The sequence below is a fragment of the Heliangelus exortis genome, chromosome W (genome assembly GCF_036169615.1).
Source record: "Heliangelus exortis chromosome W, bHelExo1.hap1, whole genome shotgun sequence".
Lineage (NCBI taxonomy): Eukaryota > Metazoa > Chordata > Aves > Apodiformes > Trochilidae > Heliangelus > Heliangelus exortis.
Window position 1 is genome coordinate 1,615,098 of NC_092453.1, and position 17,465 is coordinate 1,632,562.

The following is a 17,465-nucleotide window of genomic DNA, read 5'->3' on the forward strand; positions in this document are numbered from 1 at the left end:
AGGAGCCACTCCTGTGGCTTTGCTATCAAAGCCCTGCCACACAGACCCAACACAGGGAGTAAGCTGGGGGTGGGAAGAGGTTGGGGAGGGGATGCAGTCAGGACAGCTGATCTGAATTGACTGAAGGGAAATTCTTTACCTTATCACATCAGTAAAAGTGTCTGTGTCTGTAGGTTTTCCAAACTACACATTACTTAGGTAATGATTGATTTTGCATCACTTCTTTATCCTTCACTTATTAATCTCTCCTTATCTCAGCCCACTGGTTTTTTTTTGTTTGTTTGTTTATTGGTTTTTGCCTTGGCCCTTCTGATTCTCTCCCCCATGCTGCTGGGGGAGTGACTAGATGAGGGCTCACCTGCTGGCCAGGGTCAATGAACCTGAATAGGAGAGTTTGTATCACTTGTCTTCACAGCTGAGCTGTGTGTTGTCCCTTTATCTGAGAAGCATCTGTTAGGAATGGTGTTAGACTAGGGTTTTTCTTGGAACAAGTAGTTGTACTGAATGTCTTCCCAAGATGCTGTCCTGATCTATACTTTTGTATTAGATCTAGAAAAATAACATGGTGGTTCTTGTTAAAACGCTTTAGGATTCACCACGATCTCTCAAGAGTCTATTAAAGGAGGTGGGGTTTTGTTGGTTTTTGTTTTGTTTTGTTTTTTCTTGAGGGAAAATGGAAAAGGCAGTCAGCATTTGAAAGATCTTATTTTCCTTTCTTTTTGAAAAAAATTTTCTCTCTTCTACAAAGAGATAAGTGCACTTAGATTCTTAACTCAAAATAGAGTTCTGATCTTGATAAATGTTGCTAAATGTGGATCAATTGTTTTTCTGCATGGGTTTAGGCAACTTCAAGCTAAATCCTAGCAAAGAGTTTGAATTAGTTTAGAATTTAGAAATTAGCCATGATTTCAACCCCCAAAAAATCACCTCCTTGCTCATGGCTTTATAAATAGAGCAAGTGTGGAAGGAAATGTGTCTAGGTACATTTTGAAATTTTCCATTAGAACAAATATTTCAGACATCACAATATTTTCATTTATGGCACAGAACTTGCATTATTGCATAGTCCTTTTCATATGTTTGTTGTTTTACCTGAGCTGTATGCTTACTGGCTGCTAGCGCACCACATACTGGCACTTGGCTAGTTCATTGCTCTACTAGGTGCAAAGTCAAGTGCCACATAATCTTTGGTAAGAGTCCTTGTACTGAGTGAGAACATTTATGTAAGTTAAGGAAAGTTGCTTTGCTCCTTATTCTACAAATCCATTGCAGGAGAGTGTTTCAACTCTTAAGTCTTTAATTTGACTGTTAATTCTCTTGCTCATGTTAGAAAATGTTGGATAGGAATGTCTGAAACGATTTCAATCCATGTTTTCTAAGTAAATGGAAATCAGCCAGAATGTCAGACAGGAGGTTTTCATAGTAGCAAATGCTAACTTATAAGTCCAGAAAAACTCAAATGCATAAAAGATGGGAAAGACACTATCATTCTTTGTGCTTTTAGGAACCTATCAGGTTTCAAAAACCGAGGATCTAAAATGGGACCATTATATTTTATTTTTTACACTGATACTGGATTTACTAAGCACTATGTGTGCCACTTCATCTCATAAAGCAGGGCAAAACTAGTATCACAAATTAAATGCTTGTATTGAGTCTGGCTGGGATGAAGTTAATTTTCCTCATAGCAGCCTGTATGGTGCTGTGTTTTTGATTTGTGACTGAAATGGTGTTGAAAACACCAATATTTTGTCAATGCTGAGCAGTGCTTTCATGGTGTCAAGAGTTTCTCTCTTTTTCCAAGTGGGGAAGGGCAGGGGGTATATGAAGTTTGGAGGGGACACAGACAGAACAGCTATTCCATAACATGATGTTATGCTCAGCAATAGAAGCTCTGAGAAAGGAGGAGGAAGGGGGAAATGGGAAATGTTAATGGTGATGGCATTTGTCTTCTCAAATAACCATTGTACATGCTGAGACCCTGCTTTCCAGGAAGTGGCTGGACATCTGTCTGCTGGTGGGAAGTAGTGAATTAATTCTTCTTTTTGCTTTGCTTGCATGTGTAGCTTTTACTTCATCTACTGAACTGTCTTTATCTTGATCCACAAGTTTTCAGCTTTTGCTCTTCTTTTCCTCATCCAGCAGTGGGAGAAGTGAGCAAGTGACTCTCTCTGATCATAGTCTAGCTTTTCGTTGTAGACAGACTTAATCTTACTAAGATGAGGATTTTGGGCCCACGGGACTATTGTCCTATGTGCCTGTGGTGACTAGCAGGTTGTGCATAATTCTCAGATGTAGATGAACACAGCTGAAGCATGGTTGGGATTTGACTCCTGCTCTCCAGTACTGACACATGAAGCATGAGCTCCTGTACTCTCTGAAAATTAGTTTCCTTGTCTAGTAGAACATTTAAACCCCTGCCTCATTCTGCTTGGTGAGCACAGAGTTTGGGGTTAACAAGTCCACAATGAGTGTGCTGCAGCATCATCTTGCAGATGTGTATGAGCTATGTTGCCAGTTTACCCAGACCCTTAATTAGTGTGGCTGGAATCTTACTATGCTGCCCCTCACTTATCAGTTGCTCTTGTGCTCAGGGATTAAAAAAAGATTATTTTGCAGACGTTCCTGTCCTACTGTAGCTATTTCAGGAAAATCAATGAAACTCAGTTCTGCAATTTGGAGTACTTCCAGCTGTAGTAGTCCAGCATGCTTCTTTTCAAGGAGTAGCAGCCTCTGTGCTGGTAGTCTGTCATGTGAGGTGGACAGCAGGATAGCTTGTTACTCTGGATTATGGGCTCTATTGGGTAGCCTAGGGCTACATTTCAACTGAGCCCTGAACATCTACGGCATTGAGGCAGAATGTAGCTTCAAGTAGTTGACTGCAAGCCAAGAGGCCTTCAGTATTCACCTGGTGTCAGTATCACTGACATCACAATCACTGTGCAAGGGGTTTGGCAAATAATTACAAAGGGAGTGGTCACAGCAGGATTGTGACTTTCCAACTCAGGTACACCTAGTTTGGCAATGCCTCTAATGCTACATGTGAAGTACTTGTGAAGTACTTAATGATACTGTGCACAAAAGCCCAGAACAGTGCTAACACATCCTGATAAATAATGCTTGAACGTTCTAAATTCAGCTCTTCCCAGTGCTCAGATGCTCTCTGTCTGCTACCAGCAAATTCCCTTTGTGTAAAACCCTCCCCCTTTTCTAGATAACAAAAGATAAAAACACTTCCTGTCCTTATCAATGGCTCACCCCTCCCTGCACTGTGGGATGGGGAAGAGAAAAATCCAATTAAATTGATCAAGGGTAGAGACAGACTAGGAAGGCTTCACTCACCAATTATGGTCACAAGACAAAACCAGACTCAACTTGGGGAAAAAATATTTTTTTCTCTAATTGGAATCTAGATTTGTCTAATTCTCACTGCTGCACTGTTATGTGAGCCCTATTTTTATTCTGCGTGTCTCTCTTGTTCTCTTTCATGTGATTTTCCCCCAAATGGGATTTCCCCCCCCCTAAAATTTTGCATATTTCAATTAATAACTGACATCAAAATCAAAACAGGACAAAGAGAAAAAAAAAAAATTAAATACCTTACCCTACCCCTCCCTTCTTCCTGGGCTCAAATTACTTTGCTCCTGATTTTTCTACCTCCTCCCCCCCAGCAGAACAGGAGGATGGGGAATGGGGTTTGTCCCAGGTTGTTTTCTGCTGCTCCATCCTCCTAAGGGAGAAGGACTCCTGTATTTGGTTAGCACAGTGGTGTTTTGGAGGCACAGGAGAAGCTGCTGGAGGCTCCCTGGGTTTCAATTCTTGTCCTGCTTCTGGCCAAGGCCAAGGAGATATGGGAAGCTGGATGCACCTCTGCAAGTAATATATACAAGAAAGGGAAAATAAAACTGCAAAAAGACCTGAAGAGGAGGTGAGAGCAATGCCAGAGCAAAACCACCAAGGTCAATGAGGAAGGAGGGGGAAGAAGGTGCCTGAGCATAGATTTCCCTGCAGCCTGTGGTGAGATGGCAGGCTATTCCCCTGCAAAACATAGTGGAGCATCGTGGAGCAATCCCTGAAGGATCATAGTGGGCAGATGTGGATCTATAGCTGTGGAGGATCCTGTGCCAGGGGAGGTGACTGTTCCCAAAGCAGGCTGTGACTCTGTGGGCAGTCCACGCTGGAGCAATCTGTTCCTCAAAGACTGCACCTCGTGGGAGGGACTCATGTTGGAGTCATTCATGAAGGACTCTCTCTCATGAGAGGTAAGTTTTTATTATTTTTATAATTTAATCAGGCAATGTAAAAGCTATTTAGTAATTTCTTGACATCTAAATTACCAATCTTTTTTAATTTGATTTGTCTTTCAGTTAATGGTTATAACTACTGTCAGTTCACATCACTGAGTTCAAGGGAAGCATCACTGAAGTAGTCGGTGATAAGAATTAATGTATTTTTAAAAATAAGAAAGCAAGCTGGGGAAACTGCAAACAAAAAGAATCAGGCAGTCTTTTTGTCAGGCTAATTTTTTAGTACCAAGACAAGGACCTGGATAAGAAGGTCTTTAGGATCCTGAGGGTTTCAGGAGTGGCGGAACAGAGAGGGGTCAGTATTCCCTCCCATTTCCTGCTATACTCTAAAAGCCAGGAGGACTGGAAGTCCAACCCCGTTTTCCTGCTCCCTTCTTCCTTGCTGCTTCCCTGTGCTCGGAGGTCTTCTGCTTTTCCATCAGATAACCACATGCTCTTCAGAACCCAAATTTATCGGGTGCTGGGAAGAGCCGTGGACTCCTCTCACAAGTCAGCCCTGCCACAAGGGACTCTCAGACACCTAGCTCTGCTATCATCAAGGTTAGGTTTTGTAAATATTTGTATATATATTTGCTCCTCCTCATGCCATGTGCTACTGCCCTTTCCCTGTTCCAATAAACCTGTTCCAGTTTAATTTCCATCCTTGAAGTCTCTCTTCCTTTTTCCCCTTTTATCTTTCCTTGGGAGGGTGGAGGGGAGTGATAGAGAACAATTATATTTTCTGGGTTTTTTTCACCCTGACCACTAAAATGAGACAGGAAGAAACAAAAGACAGCTCCCCTCCTGTTTCTCTTCGCATGTGCAGGTATGTTCACACAGCCTTTAAATTAACTTTGACCTAGGTAATATGTGTAGCTGCACAACAGTATTCTTAGAATCACAGAATCATAGAATCATTAAGGTTGGAAAGGACCTCTGAGATCATCAAGTCCAACCATCAAAGCAGCACCTCCAGCCAACTAAACCATATCCTCAAGGGCTACGTCTACACGTTCTTTGAATGCTTCAGGGACGGTGACTCCACCAACTCCATGAGCAGCCTGTTCCAATGCCTGACCAATCTTTTCGTAAGGAAATTCTTCCTAATATCCAATCTGAACCTCCCCTAGCACAGCTTGAGTCCATTTCCTCTTGTCCTATCAAAGGTTACATGGGACAAGAGACCAACCCCTGCCTACGTACAACCTCCTTTCAGGTAGTTGTAGAGAGCAAGAAGGGCTCCTCTCAGCTTCCTCTTCTCCAAACTAAGCAAACCCAGTTCTCTCAGCCTCTCCTCTTAGGACTTGTTTTCAGACCCTTCACCAGCTTGGTTGCTATTTAGATATTTGAGTTACTAAGTAATGTGCTAAATTTTTCTAAAGCATCTAATGCTTTTTATTCTTTATTTTTAAAGAATGTCTCTGAAATTATTAAAACCCCTAGCAATATATTCTTTTTATCTCCAAGTTTTCTACCCTTATTCACATTAATAAAGAAATAGTTTGCAGTAATCTGTTGGAACTATTTAAAGAGTAAGGATGTAAGAATAAAATCCTCAGCAAGGTTTCTGTGATTACCTTTCCTGAGATCATTTTCGTTTTACCTTAAGTTATTTTTCCAAGCTGATCTGTAACTTAATTTTTTGAAGAAGTACGATTGTGTATTTACTGTACTACTGAAATCAGTAAAATTGGTAAGAGATCATGAAGTGGTTTATTATTATTATTGAAAATGGTCCTTCAATTACATGGTTCAAAGATCTTCAAGGGGATAATGAACAGCTGGGAGTGGGTTTGTATGAAGGAGCTGTGCCTGAATGGTGCACAGTCTGTGAAGAACTTGTGTTGAAAAATGAGAGCTTTCAAATGGACTTCTATAATAAAAGATTGAAGACCTTTAGGGCAACAGTATTGTTATGCTGTTACTTTTTTATACATCAAAAAGGGCTAGGCTATTTTTTTTTCAGTCATTATAAGCTGTTATCTGTAGTTTCCATGTGTCCAGGGTAGGCCTGAGAACAAAGAAAATATTCTTAACTTCTGTTGTATTTCCCAGAGTTTGTTTTTCAAAAGGTATTTTCATATGTTCCAATCACACTTAAACTGTAGCTTCTAAATCCATTTTATCTGATTTAGAGACTACAATTAATCAAATTTTTTTTCTATGTTTAGCTTAAAAGAATTTAAGAACCATTATGTTTCCTTCTCAAGTTAATGCACATGAGCCTTCTTACAGTTGCTGAAGAAGGACTTCCAGGCTTGGTGTAATTTTAAAAAAGCAATTTGACAGATGTTGTTGTTGTTGACAGCTGTTCATGTGCCTGGTTGCTTGGGTTTTTTTGGTTGAACTGAAATTATAGTATAAAAAAATGTATGAAGAATATTGACTTATGTGTATATCAATGTAATAGCTGAAAATGTAAGCTAAAAATTTGGACTTGAACACTTCTCATTTGACTGTTGTGCAAAGGAATGACATATAAATCTTTACTTCCTGAAAGTAAAAGTTTCTTTTGAAAAAAACATGCAAACAAAAATCCTGACAAAAAAGCTACAAGTCCTCCCCCCTCCTTGTGTGACCTGAAATTGCATTATGATTCTTTGTCAGAATATCAGAATAGGGACTGATTCCCTACTTCAGCATATCATTAAGTTTATTGTTCCGTAAGGAAATGACTAGAAATATACTTGAGTCAGTTCTGCAAAACTAGAAGCAAGTAGTGAAAAGTAAAGATATTGAAATGCTTATAAAATAAAAACCTTAACTAGCCAGTGACTTAAGTGAATTTTGAATTTTTCCTCAGATGCAGAGATAAAGCAGGATTTATAATTTCAATAATCTACATTTATGCCAGTCAACAGCTTGTGGACTTCTATTAAACAAAAAGCCACATACCATTTCAACAAAGAGCAGAACTATGAAGAAACTTTGGGAGAGAAAAGAGATGGCTTTTTGTAAGATACATAAAGTTCTACCTCATTATAGCTTGTTCACTAGAGCTGATGCTGTTTGAATAAAACAGTAGTTGTAACTCAGTGCTTGTAATTCTTGGATTTATTAAGACTTCTCATACTGTAAAAGTATCAGTGAGTAGATACTGTTATTGAAAGGCATCTATAATTCCCATTGTGTTCTGATTGAGATTGTCTTATGTTTTTTAATACCTTTTAATTAGGTAGTATTTGTTTATTATACTAATATTTTATGTGTATCTGTATATAATTTCTATAAAACTATTTAAAAATTCTAAAAACTTTGAGGAGTTGCTCATTTGGTATATACAAGGTTACATAAAACTAAATAAAATCTAAATAAAAATGTACTGTCAGCACATTAGGTAATTATAGGTAATTATAATGAGAATCAGCAGCTTTTCTTGAGAATGGGGGGTATTAGAACCATTAGTTTTGATTTGTCTGAAAAGGCTGGAAACCATTTTCCTTTTAGCTACTAAAATAACTCAGGTGAGCAGGTTAACAAAATGGAGCTGAATCCAAGCTAGTCTGGCTGAATGGGGACTGCAGGTGAATGCTGTTACTATAATAATGCGGTGCTCTGTAGTGCTGCTAATAGTTTTACAGAAGAATTGGAATATTACACTCTTTTTTTCAGCCATAGGAAAGCAGGAGGAGCTAGAAGCCATTGTGCGGCAGGACAACAATAATGTAGTCACCACTTGAAATGGAGAATTGAATTCCAGCCAGTAAGAGCTTCAGTGGGGACCCAACTTAAATGCCTCTATGCAAATACATGCAGCATGGGAAATAAGCAGAAGGAGCTAGAAACATGTGCATACCTACAAGGCTATGATGTTATTGGCATCACTGAGATGTGGCAGAATGACTCCTATAACTGGAGTGTGGTAATGGATAGGTATAAGTTCTTAAGGAAGAACAGGAAAGGGAAAAAGAAAGGGTGTCACCCTCTACATCAATGACCAGCTGGAATCCATGAAGCTCTGCCTGGGGATGGATGAGGAGCTGACTGAGATCTTATGGGTCAGGGATAAAGGAGAAGAGCCCGAGAGGGCTGGTCAATAATTAAGAATTGCCTCCTCCAACCCGAGGAGCAATGCATCCCAAGAAAGAGGAAGGCACACAAGAATGACAGCAGACCTGCATGGATGAACAAGGAGCTCTGGGAGACTATAAGATGTAAAAATAATTTCTTCAGAGGGCGGAAGTAATGGCAGGTGGCCTGGGAGGAATACATAGAAATAGTCCAAGCAGACAGGGATCAGGTTTGGAAAGCTAAAGCTGAGGACTTTTTATAAGGGCATGAAGCGATAGGACAGGGGGAAATGGTTTTAAACTGGAAGAGGGAAGATTTAGGTTAGATATTAGGAAGAAATTTTTGGTTGGAATTAGATGATCTTTAGGGTCCCTTCCAACCCAAAAGGACTGCCCAGGGTGGTGGTAGAGTCACCATCCCAGGAGGTATTAAAAAACCGTGTAGATGAGGTACTTCAGGACATGCTTTAGTGGGATGGTGATTTGTTTAGTTTTGGGTGTTTTCTGGGTTGACGGTTGGATGCAGTGACCTTAGAGGTCTTTTCCAACAGTGACAATTCTATGATTCTGTGAAGCTGTGGGATGATGAACCAAGGTTAGTCCAACTGGGTGCTGATGAGGGCCCCCAACCTGTTAATTGCCCTTCAGTCAGTAAGCCAGCTTCATTTTGACCCAACTTTAATGCCTCTGTGCAAATGCATGTAGCAACATGGGTAATAAACAAGAGGAGTTAGAGAAGTGTACATGCCTGCGGGGCTGCCACAGAGACATGGTGGGATGGCTTCCATGACTGGAGTGTTGGAATGGAAGGATACAGGCTCTTTAGGAAGGACAGGCAGAGGAGATGAGGAAGGGGTGTCACCCTGTCTGTCAATGACTAGCTAAAGTGCATGGAGCTCCACCTGGGGATGGAGGAGAAGCTGACAGAGAGTTTATGGATCAGGATTAAAGGGAAGACAGGGGACATTATAGTGGGGATCTGCTACAGGCCACCCAACCAGGAAGAACGAGCGGATGAGGCCTTCTGTTGATGGACAGGAGTAGCCTCATGTTCACAAGCCCTAGTCCTCATGGGGGACTTCAACCAACCCAGTATCTGTTGGAGGGACAACACAGCAGGGTATAAGCAATCTGTTTCTAATCTGAGGTTTCTGCAATGCGTTGACTTTTAATTTCCTTCTCCACATAGTAGAGGAGCCAACGAGGATAGGTGCTATGCTGGACCTTGTTCTCACCAAGAAGGAGGGGCTGGTGGTGAATGTGAAGCTCAAGGGCATCCTTGGCTGCAGTGACCATAAAATGGTGTAGTTCAACATCCTTAGGTCAGCAAGGAGGGCGCACAGCAACCTTTTTACCCTGGAAGTCAGGAAAATAGACCTTGGCCTCTTCAAGGACCTGCTTTGGTAGGGTACGGTGGGATAGAGCCCTGGAGGGATGGAGGAAAGAGGGGCCCAAGAAAGCTGGTTAGTATTCAAGAATCGCCTCCTCCAAACTCAGGAGTACTGCATCTCAACAAAGGGGAAGTCAGGCCAAAACGCCAGGAGGCCTCTGTGTATGAGCAAGGAACTACTGGACAAACTTAGACATAAAAGGGAAGCCTATAGAGGGTGGAAGTAATGACCGGTAGCCTGGGAGGAATACAGAGAAATGGTCCAAGCAGCCAGGGATCAGGTTAGAAAAGCTTAAGCCCTGATAGAATTAAACCTGGTTGGGGACATCAGGGGCAAGAAAAGCTTCTATAGGTATGTCAGCGATAAAAGGAAGACTAGGGAAAATGTGGGCCCTCTCCTGAAGGAAACGGGAGACCTGGTCACGTGGGATATGGAAAAGGCTGAGGTACTCAATGACTTTTTTGACTCAGTCTTCACCAGCAAGGGCTCAAGGGACACAGCCCAAGTCACAAAAGGCAAAGGCATGGGAGAATGAAGAAACACTCACATTAGGGGCAGACCAGGTTTGAGACTAGCTAAGGAACCCGAAGGTGTACAAGTCCATGGGACCTGATGAGATGCTTCCCAGCGTCCTGAGGGAACCGATAGATGAATTTACTATGCCACTATCTATATTTGAGAAGTTGTGGTAGTCTGATGAAGTTCCCACTGACTGAAAAAGGGGAAACATCACCCCCATTTTCAAAAAGGGAAAAAAAGGAAGACCCGGGGAACTGCAGGCCAGTCATTCTCCCATCTGTGCCCTGCAAGATCATGGAGCAGAACCTCCTGAAGGCTCTGCTAAGGCACGTGGAAAATGAGGAGGTGGTTGTTGGCAACCAGCATGGATTCACCAAGGGCAAATTGTGCCTGACAAATCTGTTGGCTTTCTATGATGGGGCTACAGTGTTGGTGGATAAGGGAAGAGGAACTGACATCATTTACCTGGACTTGTGAAAAGCACTGCATGATATCCTGGTCTCTAAGTTGAACAGGCATGGATGTGACAGTTGGACCACTTGGTGGATAAGGAACTGGCTGGCTGGTCTCACTCAAAGAGTACTGGTCAATGTCTCACTGTCCAAATGGAGACCAGTGACGAGTGGTGTTCCTCAGGAGTGGGTACTGGGACCGGGGCTGTTTAACATCTTTGTTGGCAATATGGACAGTGGGACTAAGTGCACCCTCAGCACGCTTGCTGATGACACCAAGCTGTGTGGTGCGGTCAACACGCTGGAAGGAAGGGAGGCAATCCAGAAGACCTTGACATGCTTGAGAGCCACCTCTCGTGGTTGGCCCATGCCAACCTCATGAAGTTCAACAAGGCCAAGTGCGAGGTCCTGCACCTGGGTCAGGGCAATCCCAAGCACAAATACAGGTTGGGTAAAGAATGGCTTGAGAGCAGCCCTGAGGAAAAAGACTTGGGGGTGTTGGTTGATGAGAAGCTCAATGTGAGATGGCAATTTGCACTTGCAGTCCAGAAAGCCAACTGTATCCTGGGCTACATTTAAAGAAGCATGGCCAGCAGGTCTAGGGAGGTGATTCTCCTCCTCTACTCTGCTCTCGTGAAACCCCCTCCTGTAGTACCGTGTCCAGTTCTGGAGCCCCCAACACAGAAAGGACGTGGAGTTCTTGGCGTGAGTCCAGAGGAGGGCCCCAGAGATGATCAGAGGACTGGAGCACCTCTCCTATGAAGACAGGCTGAAAAAGTTGGGGATTTTCAGCCTGGAGAGGGCTCCGGGGGGACCTTGATGCAGCTTTCCAGTACCTGAAGTGGGTCTACGAGAAAGCTGAGGAGGGACTTTTTATAAGGGCATGAAGCAATAGGACAAGGGGAAATGGTTTTAAACTGGAAGAGGGAAGATTTAGGTTAGATATTAGGAAGAAATTTTTGGTTGGAATTAGATGATCTTTAGGGTCCCTTCCAACCCAAACCATGCTACAGTTCTCTAATAATAAATTTTTTCAAGAGTAGATTTAGTTTCTAAAGGCTGATCTGAATCATTGACCGTTTACTGAATTATTATGTCTACACAATGGTGTAAAGTGGTTTAATTAACATTTTAAAAGTGAAGCCAAATTAATTTTCCTGAGTGTTTGTGTGGAGAAACCATTGGATTTGATAGTGAGTGGCATCTAGAATGCCTTGTAATTCAGGAATAGTTTTTAAAAGTGGAAGAAAAATATAGGGAGTACTTTATTTATTCTTGAAAATAGATTTATGATGCAGTACCATATTTCTCACTCTTCACAAAAGGGGTCACAGAAATCCAAATATCAATATAAAAATACTCTCGGTGACAAGCAATAATTAATTCTGTATCAAAATTAATCAATGAGCATAACTGCAGCAAGCATGGCACTTACTGGAGCTGGACCTGTGATATAAAATAGCCTGTATAATGTACAAGGGAAAAGCTCAAAGCAGTTATTTCAAACCCTGTTTTTCAAGAACTGCATGATAAATGCATTTGGCTTTTGAATCGAGCAGAGACACTGAGTCAGTAAAAACTCGCATACTGTCAAAGAATGAACTCAATTTAAATGTGCCTTATGTCCAGAAAAGTAGTTGGCTATTTCCAAATAGGTATTTTTTTGGTGATAAGCCTATGTTCAAGACCGTAGAAGCTAGCTGGCTTTCAAGCTGTCTAAAAGAATCCATAACAGTTTAGCAGCTTGAAAGGAAGTAAAGGGTTAAACGTCTGGCTCTTGAACTGAGCTTCACAAGAAAATAAGAATGCTAAGAATTTTGCAGTGCAGTAGCAAATGAAGTTGTGTTTTTCTGAAAGGGCGGTAAACTTATCAACCCATATACAAGGTTCAGTAAACAAAACTAAGAATTTACCATGTGTTAATCTCTTCATATACAGTTATTCCTGTGTATCTGGATGAGTATTGCTTAATCTGAAATGAAAATAAAGAAAGAAGTAATGGTTGGTATAAGATGGGGGGGGGGGGGGGGGCAGAAACTTGAAGCATGGTGTGGGTAAAAAGCCGCAAATATTGATAGGGATTCAGTGGGGAAATGCCCATGAATTAGTTTAAGTTCTTGACAGCTTTCAGTTTTGTTAGTTTGTCTATTTAATAGTTCTGCTACCTTCAAAAGATTTCTGTCTTGCTCCAAAGTAACCAGAAGGCTGTTTTCCAGCAGCCTACCGTGGGTTTTAAGATATACACCCTTCCTTTTATAATTGTACTCCTATGACAGTAAGAGACAGCACTGCTCACAGGATATTCTCTTTAAAGAAGTAATTTCCTTTCCCATCTCTTCCTTCTTGTTGCCATCACATTTTTATGTCACATACACCGGGAGAACATACCGAGTTGCATTCTTTTCTGTTATAATAATGAAAGTAGATTTGATGTGAATTAAGGCCACTGTATAATCCTTGAAGAATATTGCAGGGCACTTTCCAGCATATGAAACCTGCATTAGGCAACATAGCCTTTCTCCTTATGGAGGGCAAGATGTTCCTCAGAACTGAGCAGTGTCCTTGGTTCTGCATACCAGTCTCCGGCAGTAACTATAAACATGGAGCTTTATCAGTCTTAGAAGCAGACACTGACCGAGAAAATTGCTGTTATTTTCAGCAAGTACAGCTACTTATGAGAGACTTAGCTGAAAGCAAAATTACAAGACAGAAAATTACCTTTATCCTGGCCCAAACCAGGACAGAGTTATAGGAGGGATAGTTTTATCATCTTCCCCAGGAATATATTATATAGCACAATGAGATTCCAAATAGCTGCATGGGAGAAACATTCTTAACCCGTCATATTGGAAAAAACAGCTTGATCTGCATTTATGTTTAGTACCTTCTAAACCTATATGATAATGTTATTTCTTTTGCATGACCCTAAGCAACATAAAATAAAATGGTTCTAAACCAAAGTATCAGTTGCCAGCAGGTCAAGGGAGGTGATTCTCCCCCTCTGCTCTGTTCTCATGAAACCCCACCTGGAGTACTGCATCCAGCTCTGGGGTCCACAGCACAAGAAAGCCACGGGCCTGTTGGAGCGGGTCCAGAGAAGGACCACAAAAATTGTCAGAGGATTGGAACACCCACATCTACTATGAAGAAAGAATGAAAGGACGAGACAGTCAGGATTGTTCGTCTTGGAAAAGGCTCTAGGGAGACGTTATTGCGCGTTTTCTATGAAGGGGGCTTATAAGAAAGATAGAGACTTTTTGTCAGTGCCTGTAGTGACAGGATGTGTCGTAATGGTTTTAAACTGATCTTTAAAAGATTTATTATCATAATAGTAAAAGTCAGTTGAGAAATGTAAATATTGGTGTTAACATTGTAATGTCTCAGAACTGATAATAGGGCGTTGTATCATACTTCTTTAATCATACTTTTTCTCCTGTCAACTCCATAATATGAGCTCTACTAGGGTTTAAGGTGATGGGTGAGAGTTCTCTCTTAGGGATGTAACATAGGAAATGGTGGCTTATGGACTGGTTTGTAGTTTCCTCTTGAGTAAATAACCGCTTGGCAATGTTGTGCCCTGCAGTGAACAAGCTATCTGCTTTGTGCCGAAAAGTCATATTTGTGTATAGTGTCTGAAGCATATTAATTTTTATCTTGCAGGTACAGGGGAGAGTGGCAAAAGCACGTTCATCAAACAGATGAGAATCATTCATGGATCAGGTTACTCTGATGAAGACAAAAGGGGCTTTACAAAACTGGTGTACCAGAATATATTTACAGCAATGCAGTCCATGATCAGAGCCATGGATACCCTGAAAATTCCATATAAATATGAATATAATAAGGTGAGATTCTTGTTTATTTCCATAGATTAAAGTTTTCCTCTTTTATGTTTAAGAAATGTTCTGAAGGTCTATAAAATTATACATCATGTACAAATTATCTTCTACCTAAAATTTAGAAAAAAAGGTGTTTTTCCAGTCCTGCCTCTAGTTTTCTGCCCTTTGCACTATTCTGTTAACACAGGTGCTGTTCTTAACAAGATGACTGGGGGCATTCTCATACCAGGCAGGTGAAATGTGCACTGGTTTTTATCTTTGACTTTAGTTGTCTTTTTTCCTTTCCTCCCAGCCCATGTTCTGTCCAGAGCAAATTTAAGCCATTATTCTGCTCTGTACCAGTACTACTTAAGTTTTTCCATTAATATTATAAGGGGAAAAAATAAAATTATTAGAAAAATAGGTGGGGATATCTGCTTGTGTGCGAGTATACAATGAAATAAAATTTCTGATACAGTGCCTTAGAATAAGCAAATTCTTTTGAAAGTTATGATGTCATTGAGATTTAGAAATAGAAAATACATTTAAATATTTTGTAAAGTTTATCTTTGATTAGCCTAACTTCCTTCCATTTTTTTTCCATTCAGAAATCAAAATAAAATGTGTAACTGTTATAACTAGTATTAGAAAGGCAACTTGCATGTTTATTTCAGCTCTATTTTTTTCAGTACATAAAGCACTGAATTAAAAATTTAGTTGATTGTGAAGCACACATTTTTATTCAGAATTGGTATTGACTGTTAATTTCCTATAGCATATGAAAATCATAATCATTAATCAGTAAATTATTTCCTTATATTACACTAAAAAGTATATATTCTACAGTTATTGTTAGCATTGACAGCTGATTTTATAGCGAATGTTTTTATATAGCTGAAGTGAAGTAGTTAAAACTGGAATAGCTGTATACATGTGTCTACGAATGGGGTAAAGTAAAACTTGCTAAAGTTGTCATGTTCTAGATGCAGTCCCTTTAAAAAGTTGGGACTTTTTAGTTCAAGGCAATTAAAAATGCAAACTTGTCTTCTCTCCTCCCCCTTTTCTTTTTATCCATTGAAAGCAAACTCATTACCCTTGCAACCTGAAAAACACAGGAAGGGAACTTGCTGTTAACTTGAATCTCATATCAGGAAATACATTCTGCAGAGAGAATATTGTAATGTTTCAGCAACAGATGGTTAGTATTCAAGAATCGCCTCCTCCAAACTCAGGAGTACTGCATCTCAACAAAGGGGAAGTCAGGCCAAAACGCCAGGAGGCCTCTGTGTATGAGCAAGGAACTACTGGACAAACTTAGACATAAAAGGGAAGCCTATAGAGGGTGGAAGTAATGACCGGTAGCCTGGGAGGAATACAGAGAAATGGTCCAAGCAGCCAGGGATCAGGTTAGAAAAGCTTAAGCCCTGATAGAATTAAACCTGGTTGGGGACATCAGGGGCAAGAAAAGCTTCTATAGGTATGTCAGCGATAAAAGGAAGACTAGGGAAAATGTGGGCCCTCTCCTGAAGGAAACGGGAGACCTGGTCACGTGGGATATGGAAAAGGCTGAGGTACTCAATGACTTTTTTGACTCAGTCTTCACCAGCAAGGGCTCAAGGGACACAGCCCAAGTCACAAAAGGCAAAGGCATGGGAGAATGAAGAAACACTCACATTAGGGGCAGACCAGGTTTGAGACTAGCTAAGGAACCCGAAGGTGTACAAGTCCATGGGACCTGATGAGATGCTTCCCAGCGTCCTGAGGGAACCGATAGATGAATTTACTATGCCACTATCTATATTTGAGAAGTTGTGGTAGTCTGATGAAGTTCCCACTGACTGAAAAAGGGGAAACATCACCCCCATTTTCAAAAAGGGAAAAAAAGGAAGACCCGGGGAACTGCAGGCCAGTCATTCTCCCATCTGTGCCCTGCAAGATCATGGAGCAGAACCTCCTGAAGGCTCTGCTAAGGCACGTGGAAAATGAGGAGGTGGTTGTTGGCAACCAGCATGGATTCACCAAGGGCAAATTGTGCCTGACAAATCTGTTGGCTTTCTATGATGGGGCTACAGTGTTGGTGGATAAGGGAAGAGGAACTGACATCATTTACCTGGACTTGTGAAAAGCACTGCATGATATCCTGGTCTCTAAGTTGAACAGGCATGGATGTGACAGTTGGACCACTTGGTGGATAAGGAACTGGCTGGCTGGTCTCACTCAAAGAGTACTGGTCAATGTCTCACTGTCCAAATGGAGACCAGTGACGAGTGGTGTTCCTCAGGAGTGGGTACTGGGACCGGGGCTGTTTAACATCTTTGTTGGCAATATGGACAGTGGGACTAAGTGCACCCTCAGCACGCTTGCTGATGACACCAAGCTGTGTGGTGCGGTCAACACGCTGGAAGGAAGGGAGGCAATCCAGAAGACCTTGACATGCTTGAGAGCCACCTCTCGTGGTTGGCCCATGCCAACCTCATGAAGTTCAACAAGGCCAAGTGCGAGGTCCTGCACCTGGGTCAGGGCAATCCCAAGCACAAATACAGGTTGGGTAAAGAATGGCTTGAGAGCAGCCCTGAGGAAAAAGACTTGGGGGTGTTGGTTGATGAGAAGCTCAATGTGAGATGGCAATTTGCACTTGCAGTCCAGAAAGCCAACTGTATCCTGGGCTACATTTAAAGAAGCATGGCCAGCAGGTCTAGGGAGGTGATTCTCCTCCTCTACTCTGCTCTCGTGAAACCCCCTCCTGTAGTACCGTGTCCAGTTCTGGAGCCCCCAACACAGAAAGGACGTGGAGTTCTTGGCGTGAGTCCAGAGGAGGGCCCCAGAGATGATCAGAGGACTGGAGCACCTCTCCTATGAAGACAGGCTGAAAAAGTTGGGGATTTTCAGCCTGGAGAGGGCTCCGGGGGGACCTTGATGCAGCTTTCCAGTACCTGAAGTGGGTCTACGAGAAAGCTGAGGAGGGACTTTTTATAAGGGCATGAAGCAA

The 17,465-nt window shown here is 41.6% G+C and overlaps 1 protein-coding gene across 1 annotated transcript in view; it reads left to right on the forward strand.

The window, feature by feature from the left end:
- LOC139789224 (guanine nucleotide-binding protein G(q) subunit alpha-like) overlaps positions 1-17,465 on the forward strand; it is a 138,909-nt gene that overhangs the window by 18,663 nt on the left and 102,781 nt on the right. The window contains exon 2 of the mRNA XM_071729729.1: positions 14,319-14,503. Within this exon, the coding sequence (XP_071585830.1) occupies positions 14,319-14,503 (185 nt within the window). The remainder of the gene's footprint in view (positions 1-14,318; positions 14,504-17,465) is intronic.